This window comes from Lontra canadensis, unplaced genomic scaffold (assembly GCF_010015895.1).
Source record: "Lontra canadensis isolate GAN:19392208 unplaced genomic scaffold, GSC_riverotter_1.0 scaffold43, whole genome shotgun sequence".
NCBI lineage: Eukaryota > Metazoa > Chordata > Mammalia > Carnivora > Mustelidae > Lontra > Lontra canadensis.
In genome coordinates this window covers 3489194-3509886 of record NW_022631037.1, presented here as the reverse complement: position 1 = coordinate 3509886, position 20693 = coordinate 3489194, and the positions used below count along the sequence as shown (strand labels likewise).

The 20693-nt window shown below is 46.3% G+C and overlaps 1 protein-coding gene across 7 annotated transcripts in view; it reads right to left on the bottom strand.

Moving 5' to 3' along the window:
* Positions 1–1432: 1432 nt before the first annotated feature.
* The window catches only part of MTMR4 (myotubularin related protein 4), a 23899-nt gene continuing 4638 nt past the window's right edge, over positions 1433–20693 (bottom strand). For 6 of the 7 annotated variants that reach the window (XM_032871940.1, XM_032871937.1, XM_032871938.1 and 3 more), the window contains 17 exons: positions 19789–19878; positions 19292–19408; positions 18692–18774; positions 16740–16900; positions 16527–16623; positions 16233–16346; positions 15147–15343; positions 14753–14881; positions 14173–14284; positions 13491–13686; positions 13069–13254; positions 12803–12973; positions 12506–12660; positions 5074–6472; positions 3122–3232; positions 2765–2853; positions 1433–2546 (listed from right to left, as the gene is read on the bottom strand). In XM_032871940.1, coding sequence (XP_032727831.1) covers positions 2369–2546; positions 2765–2853; positions 3122–3232; positions 5074–6472; positions 12506–12660; positions 12803–12973; positions 13069–13254; positions 13491–13686; positions 14173–14284; positions 14753–14881; positions 15147–15343; positions 16233–16346; positions 16527–16623; positions 16740–16900; positions 18692–18774; positions 19292–19408; positions 19789–19878 — 3585 coding nt within the window. In that variant the 3' untranslated portion in view covers positions 1433–2368. The remainder of the gene's footprint in view (positions 2547–2764; positions 2854–3121; positions 3233–5073; positions 6473–12505; positions 12661–12802; positions 12974–13068; positions 13255–13490; positions 13687–14172; positions 14285–14752; positions 14882–15146; positions 15344–16232; positions 16347–16526; positions 16624–16739; positions 16901–18691; positions 18775–19291; positions 19409–19788; positions 19879–20693) is intronic. The other variant, XM_032871942.1, reaches the window with a different exon arrangement.

Sequence of the window (20693 nt, the reverse complement as noted above, 5' to 3'; positions counted from 1 at the left end):
CCATAGGATAAATTCCTAGCGATCCATAAATAAGAATATAGCAGGTGCTGTGCTGATAAAAAGGAAGTCCATTTAGAAATGGAAATGGTTGGGAGGAAGGAGTATGTTTTAGTCTTTTCTTGTGGTCAAAGAATAAACGAGTATTGAGTTTTCTTGGAAATTAGAATGAATAAAAAGACCCAACAAAGCAGCACTAATATAGAGATTTTATTTAAATTGTATTGAGTTTTTACAGCACATTGCATGTTTGTCACAACGCAACTGCACAGTTTGGATTTTTGGCCACATCATGTCACTTACACCCACAAGAGCTCTGAAAGGAGTATTTGATGAATACATCTGAGCTGAGAGCCCAGAGTCTCTCTCCAAGGCCATGCAGTATGTTCACTGATGGGACAGTCCCTCAAAACAGCCACACAAAAGTAGACAGATACAGTCTCCTCAAATGTTACCAATCTTACTCCCCCTGAAAATGGGCAGAGTGAAGTGCAATGAAAGTCAAGTTAATTAAAAAGCCACTCGCAACTGGCAGTAAATTTTAATGATTGAGAAAATGCTTAGGAGAATTTTACATATCAGAGACAAGGAATAGTTTGTTACTTTTTCAATGATCTCAGGAATTTCCCAGACACAAATCTCCATTATTCAACTCCATTTAAATGAAAAAAAGTTCTGCTAGCCTGACCTAAATACGCCAAAACTTTTTAGGTTACATCCATGACAAGTATAAAAGCACAGATGCTTCCCTGTAGGACTGAAGAAAAGGTCAGGACAAGTAACAATTCTTGTTCTAAATGCAGATCCTAATTATTTTCAAATGAAAATTTTTTTTCTAGGAAGCAACATGAAAGTAGCAGTTAGACAGACAGCTACCATAGTTTTAAAACAGAATAAGCCTAAGTGTAATTTACCTTTTATACACCAGTGGATTAAGGAAAATGTATAAAGGAAATACTAGTGGTTTCATTATAGGTCAAGGAGACTATATCTGTCCCAACCACAGTACATGGCTATGTCACTGTATCTTTTGGTTAAGTGCCACTGGTACATATTAAGATGAAACCAAAACAAAACAAAAAAAAAAAAAAACAGACAAAAAACAAAACAAAACAAAACAAAAAAACAAAAAAAAAAAAAAAACACCAATGTTTGGTCCAAGTGGACGCATTTTCTCTCCCAATTTTGGTATCAAGGCTTTATTCTCTTCTGTTTGGGTTCCATTGTTAAGTGCACAGAAATAGACAGCAGCATTTGTACTGAAACCCTCACATACCAAACAGCATATACTAGGAGGTAAAAACCAAATGCTAAATTCTACCCTCAAGGTGTCAAGTGTTCAGGATAAGAAGCAGTGTGACCCAGAGGAGGCAGCAGCCAAGGGAAAGACAACATTAGGGAAGTGGGCAATGGAACAACAACAACAACAACAACAACAAAAAACCATTGTTTTATTTTCATGCCAGGAGAGGATCAAGGTGTAACTCCTGTGTTAGCACCAGGACAACTAGGAAAAGTCAGGCGCAAAGGGCAGGGCACAATCAGCAAATATTTGACAAGGATCATTTCTGCTTTTCCCTTCTCATTCTTCACAGTGCATACCTCAAGAGCTGCCACTGAGTAACAGAGACTACTTACTGCCTTCACAGCTCCAAATAACAGATTTTTGCTAGAACGGAACACCAGCAGAGTTTTCCTCTGCTCCCCAAAATGTCTCACTCCTTAGAACTGTCGCTCTAAAGTGAATATTCACTGATGCTGGCTGATGAGCCAAGTGAAAAGACACAGCAAAACCTCCACTTGCAGAACCAGTCTTTATACCAACTCCACAGAAAGACAGCACTACTGCAACTAGAGGGAGTGCCTCTAAAGACTGAGCCTTCATGCACAGACACAGAGCACAGAGGAACAGGATATAGTTCGTTTCAAATAGGAATTCCTATCTTATATACTAGAATCTGCTTTTTTCAAGGTGGAGAGATGAATCTGTTTATCACTTGGAGTTTGGTTATACATATGCCTTTCTATTGCTGTTTGGGGCACATCATCAGGCAGTATCTATGAAATCATCATCTTGTGACCACCCCCCCCCCCCAGGAGAAAAGTGGGAGTCACCAACTCAACATTAAGCTTCCAGACTCTGGGTCTGGATCCAGGACCATTACCCCAAGGTGAGGGTCTCACCAGTAGAAGACCTCCTGCCAAATTGGAATTCCTCTGCTCCAGTCTATGGTACCAAGGAGGATTTCTCAAGACGGTAACTTTGAGCTCTGTGATTTCATGAGCCATACCAAGGAACCTTCAAAACTACACCTGAAGCAGATCCTCCCTTCAAACCTGCTAAAATTGGACAGGTCATCTCCTCTGGCATTCAGCTGGAAGCTGTAGCAATGGGTTTCTTCAGATGTTGGCTCATGAGTTCTCTGGCACGAGATACTTGGATGTGTTCGTAACATGAGTTACAGACGAGAACTGGGTCATAGAGTTGTTGATCAGGAATGGGCAACTTCAGGTGGCAGCAGCCAGCACAAAACACATTCCCACAATTTCTGCCAAAGCACAAAGAGGGAAGAGTTCATCAGAAATGCCCATATGCGGAGAATGAATGATACTCCAAAAGGCCTTACATGAGTAAATAAAGAGAAAAGTTGGGCGAAAACAAAAAAAAAACCCTATAAAGCTGTCTCCATTTGCTGATTAACTCAACTTAGCTATACATGTATGTCGCTGCTTTATGAGCCATACAGAATCCTACAGGACATCTTACCTGCAATGGTGTCTTCGTTTGGCCAACCAGAACTCACAGTCACAGTTATAGCAATGTGATGCCATATGGTCTGGAACCCAGCGAGTCACCTAACAGAAGGCACAAGGAAAAATTCCAGGTCCTTGTTACCAAGTGGAAGAGCAACACTGCAACAAGGAAAGGATCTCAGGAGAAAACAACAAGGTCTGTCTTTATAGTTGGCCACTACCTGCCTCTAAAAAGACAATCATTTAGGAGAGAGCTCTTGTCTATAGCATGTCACTCATGCTACTCTTCATGCTAGAAATAGGAGAACTTCTATTTTGTAAGTATATACTTATACCATACTTACGTAACTATGCATTTGCCTGCACATACCTCAGTCTCTTTCTTATCAACAGGTTCCCAGCTTGCTTCTGAAAGGCAGTCCTCACTGTGATCAGAGCCAAAATCTTCTATATCACTGCCATCGGACTCCTTCAAACATGTCTGAAGAAAAGGCAAAGATATCAATCCATCTTCACCATCACTAACCTTCATTGTTTACTAGGCATCAGGGACTATTCTAAGTACATTACATGCATGTACTTCTTTCATTCCTCCCAAGAAGCTTAGATGTATATTATTATTGTCATCCCTCTTTTACAAATAAGGAAACCAAGCATTGAGAAAGTCAAGAGATAGTAAGCAGTAAACCTGGAATTTAAACCTAGTACAGTTGACCCTGGAACCACACAGGTTTGAATTGCATGGGTCCATTTCCATGCAGATATTTTTCAAGAAATACAGTATAGTACTATGTATTTTCTCTTTCTTACGATCTTCTCAGGAACATTTCCTTTTCTCCAGCTTACTTTACTATAAAAACAAAGCATACAATACGTCTAATGTACAAAATGTATGTTAGTTGACTGTATTATCAGTAATGTTTCTGGTCAGCAGGAGCTATTAGAAGTTAAGTTCTGAGGACTCAAAAGTTATATGGGGATTTCTGACTACACGAGGGGTTGGCACCCTAACCCCTGCATTTGTTCAAGGGTCAACTTAACTTTGGCTTCAGACCCATGCTCTTAATCAATATGCTATATCACGACATGAAAATATTATATTCTCATTACATTCTAAACCAGGGGCTCAGAAACTAGGCTCACAGGCCAAATCTAGCTTACTGCCTGGTTTTTTAAATCAAGTTTTATTGGAAGACAGCCACATTTATTTACGTATTGCCTGTGGCTGGTTTTGTGCTGTAACAGCAGAGTTGAACAGGTAGGACAGAGACTGTATGTACCACAAAGTCTAAAATATATAATATAATATACGGCTCTTTACCAAGAAAGTTTGCTGACTCCTGTTTTAAACCATCACCCTGAATAGTAAGTTGTTAGTCCTGACCATCCCGTCCCAGCAAGCAGGCAACAGGCAAGTGGGAATGTCTTAACAGGAGGAACAGAAGTACCTGTGTTCATGACAGGATACAGTAGCCAAGAAGCTAACTCGTAGAAGCTCCCCAGAACTGTGTCCCCAAACCAGAGAGCTCCCAACACAGTGAAGCCTAGACAGTCCTCATCATCTCTCACCTGGGTTATTCCAAAACACCTTCCAGCCTCCCAACCTGGGTTTCAACTGCCTCATCCACTTGACAAACTATTGCTAGGGTAGTATTTTTAAAATACAAATCTTATCACGATAGTGGCCGAAAATTGTGCTGCCTTGAGGGTAGAATCCAAACAAGGGATCTTGAGCTGACCTTTCTAGTTGTGTCCTGTCTAGTTCTCAGTATCCCTGTCTAGTTCTCCGTATCCCTGTCTAGTTCTCCAGTATCAGCTCCTGCCTCACTACCCAACTCCCTCCCGCATGGCCCCAGCACACCTGTACATACACGCGTGTGTGCGCATGCACACGCGCGCGTGCACGCACACACACACACACACACACCCTCCCCCTTTGATTAAGCCATCCCATTGGAGTACTTATTGCCTTCATGCTTTTGAGAATGGTATTTCCTTTTCACTGTCTACCTAGGCAAATATGACAAATTCTTCAGTACTTAGCTCAAACGTTACCTTCTCAGGACAGCCTGCACTCCATCCCAGCCCCTAACACCTAATGCTTCCTTCCATGGTAACACTTAAGACCATCATTCTAGGTGTCTCTCCCTCTAGTTTATCTCTCTCAATACACTGTGAGCCCCTTGAGATTTCAGACTATGTCCTTCATCCTACAGGCCAACCGCCTAATACACTGGCACCCAGCAAGTACCCAATGAATAAATGTTGGGAGGCTGGATGAACAGAATAAATGAATGGACAGACAGCAGTGGTGAAACTTACAAAATCATCCTCATAGTCCATGGGCGGCTCTGCTGGAGGGGCACAGCAGTGACGGATGTCCAGCCTCATCTGAAGCTCACGCACTTGTCGACGTAGCTGCTCCACCTCTTGCCTGTACCCTGCTTCGATCTGCCGTAATCTATGCTGGATCACATCCGTAGGAAAGGGAAGTCCATCATCATCCAAGTAGAGAGGAGGCACTGGAGAAGGGCAGCTCAGTGGAACAGGCTTTGTGCTGGAGACCTGCTTTGGATGACCGGACAACCACATCCGGTTATTTTTCCCTCCTGGACCAGTACAGTGTCCATTGGAATGACTAGAACAGACTGGTGACTTCACCCCTTCTCTCTGCGCCCACTGGCCCCCAAAGCAGGGCCCTGTTGCCCGCACCTGCTTGTTGCTTGACCTCTTGCTACAACAGCCATAGGAAAGCAGCCGCCGAGGGGTGGTCTCCCCACTTGGGAATGAAGTCACCATTCCTTGGAAGCTGTCCCAGTTGGATCCTAAAAAAGAAAACTCACTGATCTGGCTCTGAGAAATTGGCTTTCGGGACAATTCCAATGGCACTTTCCCAAAGCGAGGATTTTCCAGTAACTGCCCATTCCTAATATTCCCTCTTTTGCCAGTGTATTCCTCCTTATGAATCAGATCTGGCACAGAACTGGGCTGTTCCTGGTAGGAGATGCTTGCCACAGACCCTGGGGGATCTTGGCTGAGGAAGTCAGTGCTTGGCTCTGGAGGAGTTTGGCAGGTAGCACTCAGTGGGTTGCAAAGGGTACCCAGACTGTGATCTGGAGCACATCTGGAGGGCACACCTAGCATGGAATTTATCAGGGCGCGTTGGGGGGCACCTGTAACGGAGTCCTGGGAAGACTCAGGAAAACCACAAACTCCATGACCCTTGTTGGAAGCCATTTCAGAGAGTGCACCGACAGCTTCTTTTTCAGGACAAGGTTCAGGTAGTTCCTCCGTGTCATCTAAAGTCCTACTCAGCTCATTGTGGGCAGGAGGGTCTAGAGCTGGTGTCGTCGTCTCTTCCAGGACTTGGATCTCAGGATCAGAGATGTTGCTCTTCATCTCCTGGGGCACTGCAGTACTAAGCAGTTTGTAACTTGGAGAACAGCTTCTGTGATTCTTGAAGGGTTTATTGCTCAAGTAGTCTTTCTGGCTGCTGGGCAGAGGGGAAGGAAGACCCATTTCTCCTACAGTCTGCTGAGGACCTCCTGCCCCAGATTCCACGAAGGTCTCGGATTCCTCAGGATTGCTATGCCAGGGCTCCAGGCCTACTCTGGCCTCCTGACAGTGGTTATTGAGGTTCGGGTCACTAGATGTGCGAGTCAGGGGGCTGCTTGTGTCACAGGCAGAAAGCAGATCATCCATAGATCTGGTTTTAGGTAATCTGGAATGACAGACACAACACCTCCAGGTCAGTAAATGGGAACCACCTCCAATATATAGAATCACACCATCAAAGCCAGAGTTCATAAGAAAGAACATTTACGATTACAAATAACCAATGTCCACTGTAACAAGTCTACTGTGCAAAAAGTGAAAGACATGAACTCTGTCCTCCAGAAGCCAGGATCTGTCCCCAGCAGTTATTAGTCCTTACCCTACACAATCTCCCTGGGCAATCTCAGCCACTCGTGATTTCAGTGCCTTTTATGTTGATGCCTTCTAAACCTACTGTGCCGGCCAGGACTACACCCCAGTCTGAAATCTAATGTCCGGCTGCCTCTACCATACACAGTAAGACAGAAGGAAGACAATTCTAGAGCTAGATGATATTGGTTCTGACACTGATTAGCCATATGACTACAAGTGAGTTATTTAACCTTTCAGACATGTGCTTTCTTCCTCTATAAAATGATCATTATAAATTATACCTTACAGAGACACTACAAGGATTCAAACTATAGGCAGCCAACATCAAACTTACTAAGACTATACACACCACTTGTCATTTTTACTACTTTCCTTATTATAAATAATCCTTCCTCACAGCAGAAACCAAGACAGCCTTTTACAACCACTTAGCAGCACTGCATGCCTTGGAGTCCAAAGTTACCGTGGAAACTTCCCCAAGTATAAAGCACTCAAGAGTTCTAGAGGCATTCGTGCACACCAAATGGGTTACATTTTCAAGAATGTCTGATTTTTAACACATTTCAAAAGTCCTTAGAGCAATGAAAACTTCAGGGAAACTTGCCAGAAAACAATGGAGACTTAATCAGACTCCTATTTTCAGATGCCTTAGTCCAGCCCATGCAGAAAAATTCCTCAAAGGTTGAGTTAAAATATGGCTGATTTTTTAAGTGATTTTTAAATGTACTATGTTTTTTAAAGATTCTTTTTTTTTTTTTAAGATTTTATTTATTTATTTGACAGAGATCACAAATAGGCAGAGAGCAGACAGAAAGGGGGGGGGGGGGAGCAGGCTCCCTGCCAAGCAGAGAGGCCAATGCGGGGCTCGATCCCAGAACCCCGGGATCAGGACCTGAGCCGAAGGCAGAGGCTTTAACCCACTGAGCCACTCAGGTGCCCCTTTTAAAGATTCTTATGTGTGATTTTACTTTTTTTTTTTTTTAAAGATTTAATTTATTTATTTGATACATCACAAGCAGGCAAAGAGGCAGGGAGAGAGAGAGGGGGAAGCAGGCTCCCCACCAAGCAGAGAGCCCAATGCGGGGCTCGATCCCAGGACCCTGAGACCACGACCCAAGCCAAAGGCAGAAGCCCAACCCACTGAGCCACCCAGGTGCCCCATGATTTTCCTTTCGTGATCAATTTTGATTTTGATTTTGATTTTGTTTTTTGTCTTGTGGTATACAATTCCAGGAAGGCAACAGCAATGGTTATGATTACAGTCTCTGGGGTCCCATAACCTGGGCTCAAATCCCAGCTTAGTGATTTTTTAACAATGCGACCTTAACTTCTCTAAGCCTCAGTTCCCTCATCATCTTCAGAGAAAAGTAACAGTACCCACCTCTTAAAGCTGATTAAACAATTCATTTCAAAGCACATTGCTCAGTACTTGTCATATTGTTACACTTACTGTTTACTTATTTATCTCCTTCTCTGAAAGTGCCTTGAGGGCAGCACTGTCTTATCTGAATCCCTAGCACCAGCCAATCAAACAATTTTGAGAGATGAATAAATGATCTTAAAATCTAACATCGTGTCCACTGCTAGGTACCAACTGAATGCAACAGACCAGTGGGGTTCAATATCTGGTGTACATTAGGAGCTCCTATAGATTTTTCTAAATATACAGACAATAGGCCCATCTAAGACCTATGAATGAGAACCAGGTATCTGTATTTTTAAAAAGTACCACAGCTAACTTTGTCTTTTTTTTCTCTTTTTTTCCTTTTTTTGTTTTACTTTTTTATTATGGAAACTTTCAAACATACAAAAGTAGAAGAGTATGAAGACCTCCCATGTACTCTTGACCCAAATTCAACAATATCAATAGTCTCCTATCTTCCACAGCTGATTCCTACCTGGACAAAAGATTTAATCAATAATGCTGGTTAAGGGGCACCTGGATGACTCAGTCAGTTAAGCTTCCGTCTCTTGGTTTTGGCTCCAGTCATGATCTTCGGTTCCTGGGGTCAACCCTGTGTTGCGCTCTGCCCTCAGCACAAAGTCTGCCTGAGATTCTCTACCTCTCCTTCTGCCCCTCCCCCTGCTCACATGTGCACAAGCACTCTCTCTCTCTCTCATAAATAAATAAATAAATAAATAAATAAATATTAAATACATAAAATTTTTAATGATCGCAATAATAATGTTGATAGAGACAATAATGCATGAGGAGTTTAGAACAAAGACAACTTGTCCTGCTAGGGTGATCAGGGAGGGCCATAGAGAGAGGGTAGATTTGAGCTGGATATAGCAGAATATGTTGAACTTCAGTGGAAAAGAGAACAGAACACAGGGTATTTTTGATCTAGAGAAAGGTAAAACCAAAGATAAGTCAGGTCAGGTGTTAGAGAAAGCATTGTTTTTATTTGCATACTACTTGGTCCTCCAAATCCAACTCCATCTTGAACTGCCTATTGTATACTTTCTCTTTGCTAATATTTCAATCCCAACCTGCCTGTTTCTCCTTCTCTTGCCCAAACTGACTCTTCTCAACTTCCCGATGTCTTTGGGTTGGTATCAATATCCACCTAGTTTCTAAGCTCAGAGACTCAGAACCTGTTTTGATAGGTCCCCTCTATTCTTTACTTCTACTTTCCCATATTCAGTCACTCCATAGTCTGCTAATGACTTCTCTACAGTCTCTGATTTTAATCCTTTCTCTTTCCAAACTCTCCTCTTCATATCTGAATTACAATAGTGTTGGCTGATCTCTGTGCTTCCAACTACCCACCTCACTGACTCATTCTCCAAAAATCCCGTTGTCACCAGTTCACAGTGACTTCCTACAATGACTTAACTATTGACAACTGAATCTAAATAAAGTCCTCAGGATAATGTTTAAGCCCTCAATGAACTATCCTGTGTTTCTTTCTGGTCCTCAAAATGGCTCCTTCTTAACCCCCACCAACTCTAGAGTTCTTTAAAAGAACTCTAGGTTCTTTTATTCATTAAGCTATCTTTCATGAATGTAATTCCTTTGGACCCCTCCCCACTACCTTGTTACCAAGCTCACAACTCCCTAATTCCATTCGTTTGTTCATTTAAACACTTACTAAAGCACCTATTATGTGCCAGGCCGAGCCAGATGCTAGAGACACAAAAAAGCCAAGGCTCCTGCCTGGTCTTTCATGAAAACTTCTCTAAGTAAATAGTCACCAAATGACCCCTTTCTAACTTCTCATTTCTCCCAATAGCTTTGAACTACACACATTCTTATTTGCTTAGATGCTAACTTAGAACTGATCTCTATTTGTCCTATGTCTCTCTTATTATAGGTTTTACAAAATATCTTAAATAGGATTAATATCTTCTATTTCATTTATACAGGCCACAAACCTGTACGGTACTAGAGAGCTAGTGGGTATTAAAGAAACATTTACTGAATTGAAAAATTAGATATTAGGGGCACTTGGGTACCTCCATCAGTTAAGCATCTGACTTCAGCTTGGGTCATGATCTTGGGGTCCTGGGATCAACACCCACCACCCCACACACACTGGACTCCCTGCTCAGCAGGGAGTCTACTCCTCCCTCTCCCTCTGCCCCTCCCCCTGCTCATGGTTGCTCTCTCCCTCTCAAATAAAAAATATCTTTATTTTTTAAAATTTTCTGAGGATTTTATTTATTTGAGAGAGAGAGAGAGAGAGAGAGAGAGAACAAGCAGGGGGAGAGGCAGAGGGAAAGGGAGAAGCAGGCTCTCCACTGAGCAGGGAATCCAACGCATGGCTCGATTCCAGGACCCTGGGATTGTGACCTGATCCGAAGGCAGAAGCTTAACTGTCTAAGCCAGCCAAGCATCCTAATAAATAAAATAAGAAAGAAAAAGAAAGAATGAAAGGAAGGGAGGAAGGAAGAAAGAAAGAAAGGAAGAGAAAAGAAAGATTAGGTATTAATTTAAGGCAATGATTATTAAATGAGTGATAGAACTTACCCAGAATTTCATAAGTTCTGGGTACTCTCCCTGGAAAAATAAACTTATGAACCTATACCCAAACTCTGCATAGTTTGGGGAAGGAAGAAAATCACAGAATTCCTGAAACCTATCCATGGGCCCTGACCATGGACTCAAGACGCTAAAACCAATAATTTAGGGGGGGGGAGTGGGCCTTTTTGTTTTCCTTTATAATATTCAACCAATAACTTAAGTTATACTTTAACTTTAAGAATCCTCCGTCAATAAAGATCAAAATTTGAAATGTACATATGCTTTGAACCCAACATTTTCATTTCTAGGAATTTATCTGGAAAAATATTAGCACAAATGCAAAGTAACACATATAAAGTAATACTACTGAAATGTACACTTAAAAATGGTTCAGATGGTAAATATTATGTGTATTTTACCCACAACTGTTTTCAAAAACATACACATAGTTAAGAATGTTAAAGCAGTCCCAAAAACAATTAAAAAAACAAAAAACAAAAAACAGAAATCACCTAAATGGCCAATAGTAAACTGGTTATATAAGTTATGCTACACTCTAATTTTAGACTGTTATATGCGTCGCTAAAGCAATAAAACAGCTTTATATGTGCTTTAGAGGGGTGACAGCCTAACACAACATGGGAAAAACAATCTGCAGAACAGTATGCAAAGTATGATTCTGTTTTTCAGCATCTTAAAATGTTTCTTTTTTTTAAAGATTTATTTATTTGAGAGAGAAGAGAGCATGTACACACATGGGAGGAAGGGGCAGAGGAAGAGGGAGAGAGGGAATCTCAAGCAGACTCCCTGCTGAACACAGAGCCCAACACAGGGCTCGATCCCATGACCTTGAAATCATGACCTGGACAGATATCCAAGAGTCAGAAGCTTAACAAACTAGCCACCCAGGTGCCCCAAAAATGTTTCTACATGACAGTGTGACAGTGTGGCTGTATCTATGTAGAAATAAACATATAGAAGCATAGGCACCGGAGTGTTAGCAGTGGACGCCTGTGGGGACAAGGGTCTGAGAAAGAGACTTTCATTTTCTACATTTACACTGTTTGATTTTTTTAAAAAAGATTTTATTTATTTATTTATTTGACAGAGAGTTACAGTTGCCTACACAAGTAGGCAAAGCGGCAGGCAGAGGGAGAGGGAGAAGCAGGCTCTCCACTGAGCAGGGAGCCCAATGCGGAGCTCAATCCCAGAACCAGATCATGACCTGAACCAAAGGCAGCTGCTTAACCAACTGAGCCACCCAGGCACCCCTCGCCTTTTTTTTAAATAGGAACATGCATTACTCTTATAATGTAACCAACATCCATTCTATTTCCCCCAAGTATTTAGCCAGAAGATAACTTTAATTTTTATGTCTGCCTTTAAATTCTGGCCTTTTTCTGAGGGAGAATGGGAAGACCATCCCTCTCCTGGGAACCCACCTCCCTGAGAATAAGATGCTTCCAGAAGCTATTGCTGCATATAGCAAAGGTCACACTACTACTAAGATAGCAAGTACCCCAATGTCTTCTGTAGTGAACATAAATCAAGACCATTCCCACAAACCTTCCTGAAATAGTCCTTTCTTCTCTGTTCTCCTCTCCCCTGCTTAACTATGTCACATAGGGTGATAGCTCCAGGAAAGAAGGTAACCAATCTTATCTTAAGAGAGGACCTTGAAAACATCCAGAGTGCCCTCCGGGCTAGCTATAAGTCTTGGGCCAAGTCTCTCCTTCAACTGAGACAAGAAGTTGCTTTTAAATATCTTATAAAAAAAAAAAAGGAGAACATGAGGTGAGGCACAAAGCAATCATTGCCTTTCTAGTGGAGAGAGGAGAGAGCAAGAAAGACTCTTGTTACCTGTCCAGAGAGCGGCCAGAGAACTCCTGGCTCTGAGCCACTGGAGAAAGGTAGAGATCCATGGTCTCCTCCCCGAGTGTACATGGAGACGATGCTGGCAAATAAACAGCTGTCCAGAGGTGCAGGGCCCGGACATGACACACAGGATGCAGGACCTAGGGAAGCAGCCCCATGCCAGTGTTTTGTGAGCCAGTCCAGGTCCCTCTTCTTTCTCTCAGCCCTCATTCTCCCCACTGCTCAGGCTGTTCTCCCTGGAGCTCTCCAAGCAGGGGCCACAGAACAAGGGTTGGGACTTACCATGTCAGAACCAGGTGTGTAGAGGAAGTTGTGAAAGTTCTTATTGCCAGCCCGCAGGAGAGCCCACACAGAGCAGGTCCGCTTGTAGATGTTGCGCTTCTCTCGTTCGCAGGGGTTGTTGGCCAGGAACGTGCCGTAGAGGCAGGAGTACGTGTGCTGCACCAGTTTGACCTAGAAGGCCGCACTAGCTCTCACCTGGGAGCCTCGGCCACCTCTCCCCCGCCCCCGCCCCGGGTCACAGGCTTTACCAGTAGCGGAGGACTTACCAGGAATGCTTCATTAAACTCAAACAGGCAGGGGAACTGCTTGAGCAGCTGATGAACAGAATCAAGCCACTGGAGGAACACCGGGCACTGCTCATTTTGGTCCTCTGCATTCTCCTGGTGGCCGCAGCGGTCTCCAAACTTGTGTCCAAAATCTAGCCAGTCAGACTCTACTAAAACTTGGAAGCCCTGCAGAAAAGAGAGGCCAAGCATAGGGTCTTTCTGGAAAGGCCAGTGTGCTACTCCCCAGGGGATGCCCAAGGCAGGGAGCTGACAGCTACAGGGAAGAGCAGAACTGATCCTAGGAGAGGACTCAAAGCCACCAATGTCCTATACTATAAGATCCCCAAGACAGATCCAGAGGGCCCAACACCTTCCCCACCCCCCTTTCCCTCTGGTCTTCCCCGCCCAAGCCCACCCAGTACCTCCAGTGTCCTGTAATATGGGTCCAGTAATATCTTGGCCAGAGCTACGATCTGTGGCGTCCGGTCCCAGCCGTCGGAGCAGTGCACCAGCACAGGCCGGCCCTCCCGATCCACGGTATTAGCCACGAGCACGGCCGCCTTGAGCATCACTGACAAGTGCTGCAGCCATTTCGTGCTCTCCAGGGCTGACAACCAGCTACAGGAGAGCAGAAATCAAGCCTGTCACCAAGGGCACTGAGGCTCCAACGGTCTCTCCGCCACCCACGCCAGCCACACCGAATGAAGTCCCCAGGGAGGGCTGAAGCCAAGAGGTCCAGTGTGGGGCCCTTCTGCCAGGAGCTATCTGGCAGGGAGGTAAAGAAGAAAAGACCCAAGGCACACAAGGGACTGAGGACCGAGGGAGGAGCGGGAAGCATCACATTTAGCCATCCTTTCCCCAGTTCTCTGTGTTCTTTAAGTAGGACTTCGGATCCAAACCAAAGGAACCCGGTGTGCTGTGGCCGTTCCAGTGCTGGCCAATGAGCAGAAGATGTGCTCTTGGAACCGGCCCGCTGCACCAGGCCCTCAGGTTTCCCGTACCTCCACACCTCCCATTAGCCCAGCTCATCTTCTAAGAACCAGAAGAACTGGATGAAGGACAAGACAAGGGGGGACAGAACAGGGGCAGGTGGGGACCACCTACTTGCTGGGGTCGGGCATCTGGCTACACACAGCCCGGAGATACTGGAAGCTGTTCCGGATGGCGTGAATGTTGGCCATCCCCATGAACACGACCTCACAGTTGGGGTAGTACTCTGTAGACGTACAGATGAGGGTGGAGCCTAAGAGCGCGTCCCAGAAACAGCCATCCAGGATGAGAGTGGTCCCCGTGGACCAGGCTTCCCCAGGCTGGGGGACCACTCAGCTCCAGATGCTCGGGTGCCACATGCGGACAGCAGTAACGAGGACGTTACCAACGAGTGATAGTCATGGTACTACTCGTAATGACAACACACAGTAAATTCTCAATATACAGTAGCTGTTCTATGCTGATAATTTTTATGATCATCCCTAATTTACAGATAAGATAATAAAATTGAGACCGATGAAGTGAATGAGTCACTGCTAGATAAGAGGCAGAGTCCTGATTCTAAGCCAAGTTTGTCTGGCTCTTTCCACTGTACAAGCTGCCCCCAGGCCCCTCCTCATCGAGGCCACCCAGAGCGCAGACCGACTACAGACAGGGTGCGTGGGGAACGTGGCGGGGGTTGTAAGAGCCATACCTTCGCACTCACAGCCTCCACCCTTGGCCCGGTTGGCCACTGCCGCCGTGTAGGAGCGAGCGTCCAGGATCAGTAGCTTCTGGGGGGCTGCAGTGCTCTCTACTCCAGAGCACGCGGTCAAGGAGGAATCTAAACACACAGCAGGGAGAAGACCCTGGGTCAGCCAGCCTAGCATCACCCTTCCCTGGCACACGCTCTTTCAGCAGAGAAGAACAGACAACTGGATACTCCGGTCCTCCTACAGCCTCCCAAAGGGCAGAGACCCTGGCACCCTGTGTGTTGTCATCTTCTTCCCATCCTCTCACGAGGTGGGGGGTAGGGAGGGTCTCCCCAAAAGCCACTAAGGCCAAGGTGGGGGCTCTCCAGGGGGTCAGCACCGCCCACAACACCTTACCGAAGTCAGTGTCACATGCCTCGCTGGCATCACTATTCCCAGTGCTGAGGGAGCCCCCAGTGGCTCTTGTCCCTGGGTCCAGGGCACAGGCTTTAGCGATGGATGTGACCAGGTACTCATCGTCTGCATTGCGCCAGCCCCACCAGCTGATCTCTGGCTGGCTGCAGCGGGCGATGGCAGCCCCGTTGCGGAGGTGTCTGATGAAAGGGAAGAAAACATCATTCCCTTGCCATCTGCAGCGCCCACCCCCCCCCCCCCGCCCCGGGCCTACTGCCAAGGCCTTAGGGGGCCAGACCAAGATCTCCAGAGCAAACAGGGGCTACCCATTCACCCAGGCCACACTAACAACCAAAAGCCCTTGACATAGCCAGAGGGCTCTACAGTTTACAAAGCACTGTCACACACATTTCTCGGATGCTGTGTTCCCAAGGTGACCTTGACTTCTTGACTCTGCACAGCACCTGCTCCAGGTACCGACACCCAGCAGGAGAACAAGCCTGAGCCCAGAGCAGAACAACTCCAAACCTCACAGCTACTATCTGTCTCACTCTATTTTCGCTACAGTGTTCTAGTGCAGGGGATCCACAAGCATTTTCAGTAAAGAAACAATAAATGTTCAGCTTCACATGTCACAGCCTGTCTCTGTCACGCATTCTTTCTTTTTGGTTTGTTTAAAAAAAAATAGCAGCAACCCTTTAAAAATGTAAAAACCATTCATAGCACTGGGCTGTACGTGAAACAGGCCGCAGGCTGGATTTGGTTCACAGGGCCATAGTTGGCCAACCCCGGTTCTAATGTGACAATTTACACACACAACCTTATACACACATTAATGCAACATTTTATAAACATACACACACACACACACACACACACACACACACACACACCCTCCCCCAAAAGTAAAGTGAATGTATTCTCCAAAAGCCTCATCTTTAGAAGAAAAAAGCCCGAGGTAGTTTTTGATTGGAAATTCTTTCATTTCCTGCAGGGTATCAATTCCTACTCAACCAGGCAAAATCTCCACTTTTGACTCTTTCTTGCATAAAAAATGTCCTCCCTACTTCCTGTCCCCTGCTGCCTCACCTATACACAACCACCGGGATCCGCTTCCAGGAGCGGAAGGAAGCCACATTCTCCAGCTCTTTGTCTGTGATCCACACAGGAACCAGGAGCTTCTGCGGGTAACTGGGGCACAATCTGTGAAGAGACCAGATGGGGTCACCAAGCGCAATCGAAGGCCTATGATAACAAGATCCCCAGGGATGGCTTTGTGGGAAGAGAGATAAGGAGTCCTCCTCTCTCACAGAACCAGGGACTCGGCCCAGCGAGATCTGAGTCTGGATTGGTATTTTGGTTCTCCTCCCCCTGCCCTCTCACTTGTAGTTGCTGTTGATGTGGGAGACTCTCCAGACATTCTGCAGATCAAAGCCCATCCTCGTGAGCTCAGCCTCCTGCCGACATCGTATGTGCTCTCCTGCAACACAGCCCCCATGCCTGCCTGTCAGCATCCAAGCGCACCATGTCCGTGGGTGGAGGAGGGTTAAGAATCAAGAGATATGAAGCCTCCCAAATAAAACAGCCTGGCCTTACCTGGCTGACACAGGTGGGTATGCTGGTCCTCCTCAGTCAGCCCCAGGCACCAGGCATGGTAGGCGAAGGCAAAGAGGTCTTCAGGCTTGGCAGGTCGCGCCGTGGCCCGGCTTAGCCGTGACAACCACTCTTGGCACTGCTTGAAAGTGGAGAAGTGGCACCTGCCAAGGCAAGAAGCCACAGAGTGAGGCAAGGGGCAGGTGTGCCTTGGGGCCATAAGGGTCAAAAACAAGGCCCACGGGAAGGCTGTGGGGAGGGGAGGATTTAAAGCAGGAGGTAAGGCACAGGGGCCTGGGGAAGGACCAGGGACACTGGCCAGCACCCAAGAGAATTTACCTTTTTGACAACTGTCTTCCCAAGAACTCTAGTCCTTGGGACATACTTATCCCTTCAAATGGGGCCCTACCATTCCTTACATCAAATCCAAACTCTACCACATGTCCCTGAATGTCCTGGTACTCCATGTTCTCTCATGACTCCTGCTGCAGGCAGGAAGTCCTGTTCACACCATTCCTGTCTCCTTGTTTCTTCACTTCTGCTTGATAACGCCTCCTCTCAGCCAAGCCACATCCTACTGACACTTTGAAGACAGTCCTGTCCCCCCTCTTCCTTGAAGCCTTCCAAGCCCACTCCATTTTACAGACCCGTTCTTCTCTTAGTCTTAATATGCTTGAGAGTTTTGAACAGTAAGTTTTCCCATAGCATACTGCTACTGTTAAGTCTTCCTTTGGCAACTAGACCTCAACATCCTGGAAGAGAAGGCCAGTGTGGGTTCTCCTTCTGAATCCCTATAGTCCTGAGCACATACAGGACAGACTTTAAAGTGGGCACTCTATTTTTTTTTTCTGGACACTCTTTTAATGATCCTTGGAGTCATTCCAGACTCCTCTTTCTCTCATATCCAATCTGTCAGCAAATCTTGTCTTCTCTCCCCTTAAAAATCTGAATGCTTCCTGCCATTTTGGCCACTACCACCCTAGCCAGGCCCCCACACTCTCTCGCTTGGCTAACTACAATAGCTTCTTAACTAGTCCCCTCTGCTTCTGCCCTTGCCTTTGTGTCTGACCCCCTTCCATCTATTCTCAACAGAGCAGCCAGAGTGATTCTACAGAACATTAATCAGATCATATCTCTCCTTTACTCAAAACCTTGCAGTGGTTTCTCATTTCCCTCAAAGTAAAGGCCAGTCATTACGACACTCTGACACCCACCTTACCTCTCAGATCTTATATCCCACTACTCTCACCCACATGCTCTCCACTCCAGCTACACGAGCCTTCTTGCTATTCTTCCAATATGCCAAGTAAAATACCCACCTCAGGGCCTTTGCACACACTGTTCTGTCTGCCATCCTCTTCACTCAAATATCTACATGGTCATTTTTTTCAGGTCTTAAATCAAATGTCACCTTTTCAATGCAACCTTCTCTGATCCTATTGTTTAGAGCTACAACTCTACCCCCACAGCACTCCGTATTCCCTCTCCCCACTTTACTTTTCACCTTTACGTTTACTATCATTTAACATATTTTACTCATTATTTACTGCTGGTAACTACCCATTGGAATATAAGCTCCATGAAGGCAGGAAATTCTTTTTACTAGTATTCTGTTATATTCCCAGTGCCTATAACAGTCTGCCATAGAGTAGAGGGGTCAATAAATGTATGTTAAGTGAATTAATAAATCAACCCACAATGCCAACCCTAGGTGCCTTCACCTTCACTACCCTGTTTAATCCCTATGGCAACTCCATGAGCTATACGTTATCCCCATTTTTTCAGATCAAGATACTGTGGGTCAGGAAGTTGACCTCCCAAGCAAGAGAGGGTTTCTACCTTTTCTCGGGAAAGTGAGACAGTATTTTTCCTTCTTGCTCCAGAGAAACCCTGCATTAGAGAGGTCTGGGCAGGACCAGGGCCACAGGACCTGAGTGTAGCCCCACTGTTCTCACCTCACCACCTTGGAGTCCTTGCAGGCAATGTGCAGCTGGAACATATCACGGCTCTCCACAGTGTCAATCATCCGGAGGGGGACCTTTAGAGGAAGGGCAAACTAAAGCTCAGCTCCTGTCACTCCTCGTGCCCATCCCAGCCTAGATGCCGATGTAGCCACACAAGGAAGGAAGCTGACACTAACTGAGGGCCAGCTGAGTGCCTGGTAACTATGCGGGGTCCTCTACCTATGTGACCTTAAAGAATAATCACAAGAACCCCACAAGGCAGATATTTTCAGGCCAAATTATTCGGGGGGAAATTAAGCCTTGGGTGATTTAAACAAGGTCACACAGTTGTAAGTGGCACTCTTCCCAACAATGCCACTGTGCCCCCTTAGAAGGGTCAGCAACAGAGTAAAGGAAAGAGAGAAGAGGGGAGGGAAGAAGAAGGGAGAGGCAGAAAGACAGACCCATAGCAGGAAAGCAAAAAGTTAGCAAGAAAAAGAAGGGAACCCCAACTTCATTTGGAGACAGGATCAAGACCAGCACTGGAGCAATCTCACCTTGAACCAGGCAGGGATTCTGCCTTGGGTGTGGGAGAACAAGACAGAAACTCACGTTGATGACAGAATCTTTGAACTTGATATGCAGCCGGTAGTTGGAGATGGCAATGAGGGCATCGGCTGCCCGGCCCAGGAACTCCACTCCCTCACCCTGCAGCACTGTAAAGGGCACCTGTCGAGGGGCAGAGGAACCCTCAGTCCAGGAAGAGGAGAGTTCCAGAGGAACCCTCAGTCCACCCCTCCGTTCCCCTCCCCAACCCTGACCCATGGGATCCCCTCTGGAAAAGCTGGACCAAGGCAAAACAGAAGAATCCTCTCCACAGTAACAGCACCAGGCAACAGCTGCACAGGAAAGCTGCCTTTCCTTCCCTGGGGCCAAAGGCTCCACAACGCAAGTACAGACAGATTCCCCTCCCTCAAGAGACCCGGAAACAGGAAGCCAAAGCCCCAGTACTGGATCCCTTTGGAGATGTTGTTTAGGGGGAGGGAAGGAAAGGTGTTTTTAATTTGGCAGAGAGCTCCACCCACCCTGGGCCCCCACCTCCTCCTTACCTGCAGATTCTCCTCCTCTTTCACTAGTTCCTTGGGGGGAAACAGATCCTTGGCTTGGATGTACTCCAGGCTGGGGGGCCCCTCCTCACCCTGTAGGGAAGGCCTCAGCCCTAAGTCACCAGGCTCCACTCGGCTCATCAGACCTCATTCTGCTCCCCTCCCCTCAATAAACCTGCATACACCCCGTACACCCTGAAAAAGGTTTGGTCACCAGAGGACGGAAAAGAGGACTGGCTTGGTGGGAGGGGTGATGTGGAGGGGATACTCAAGCCCATTCAGCCTAAGGGAAGAGTAAGCTCCAAAGAGGAACTGGGAGTCTGCACTCCTCGAAGAGCAGCAGAACCAAATAGAACCAAAATTTCCCAAATGGAGGAAGAGAGAAAACTAAGAAAAAGACAGGCAACAATGTGAGGGAAAGACAGAAGTGGGAATGGGGAGTGCCGCCCTGAAAAAAAGGAAGCAGGTGTGGCAGCTGGTTATGCAGACAGGAGGGAAAGCAGGCACCTAAGGCCACAGACTCTTCACTCTGGTAGGTGAAGGAAACAAAGAGGAGCAGGTTGGGGGATTCAGTCCCATGCCTCTAGAGGGCCTTCATGGATGTTTTCAAAAGAAGGATGTGTTTTGGAGCTGAGCTTATCTTCCAGTTAGGCCCTCAGTGCTGAAGAGCCCCCACCACCTACCAAGCAACCTGCCCTGCCTGACGATCAGGGGAATTCCTACGAAATACCCATAGCAAGCAGAAGTAACTCCTCTCCCAACCAGCAGGGAGGGGTGAAGAGGGGATTTCTTCACCCGTTTCTCCCACGGGTCTGGGAGAAACCAGGAGACCCAAGGAAGGCCGGGGGGGGGGGGGGGGGGGGGCCCGGCAGCCCCCCACGGGGGGGGGGGGGGGGGGGGGGGGGGGG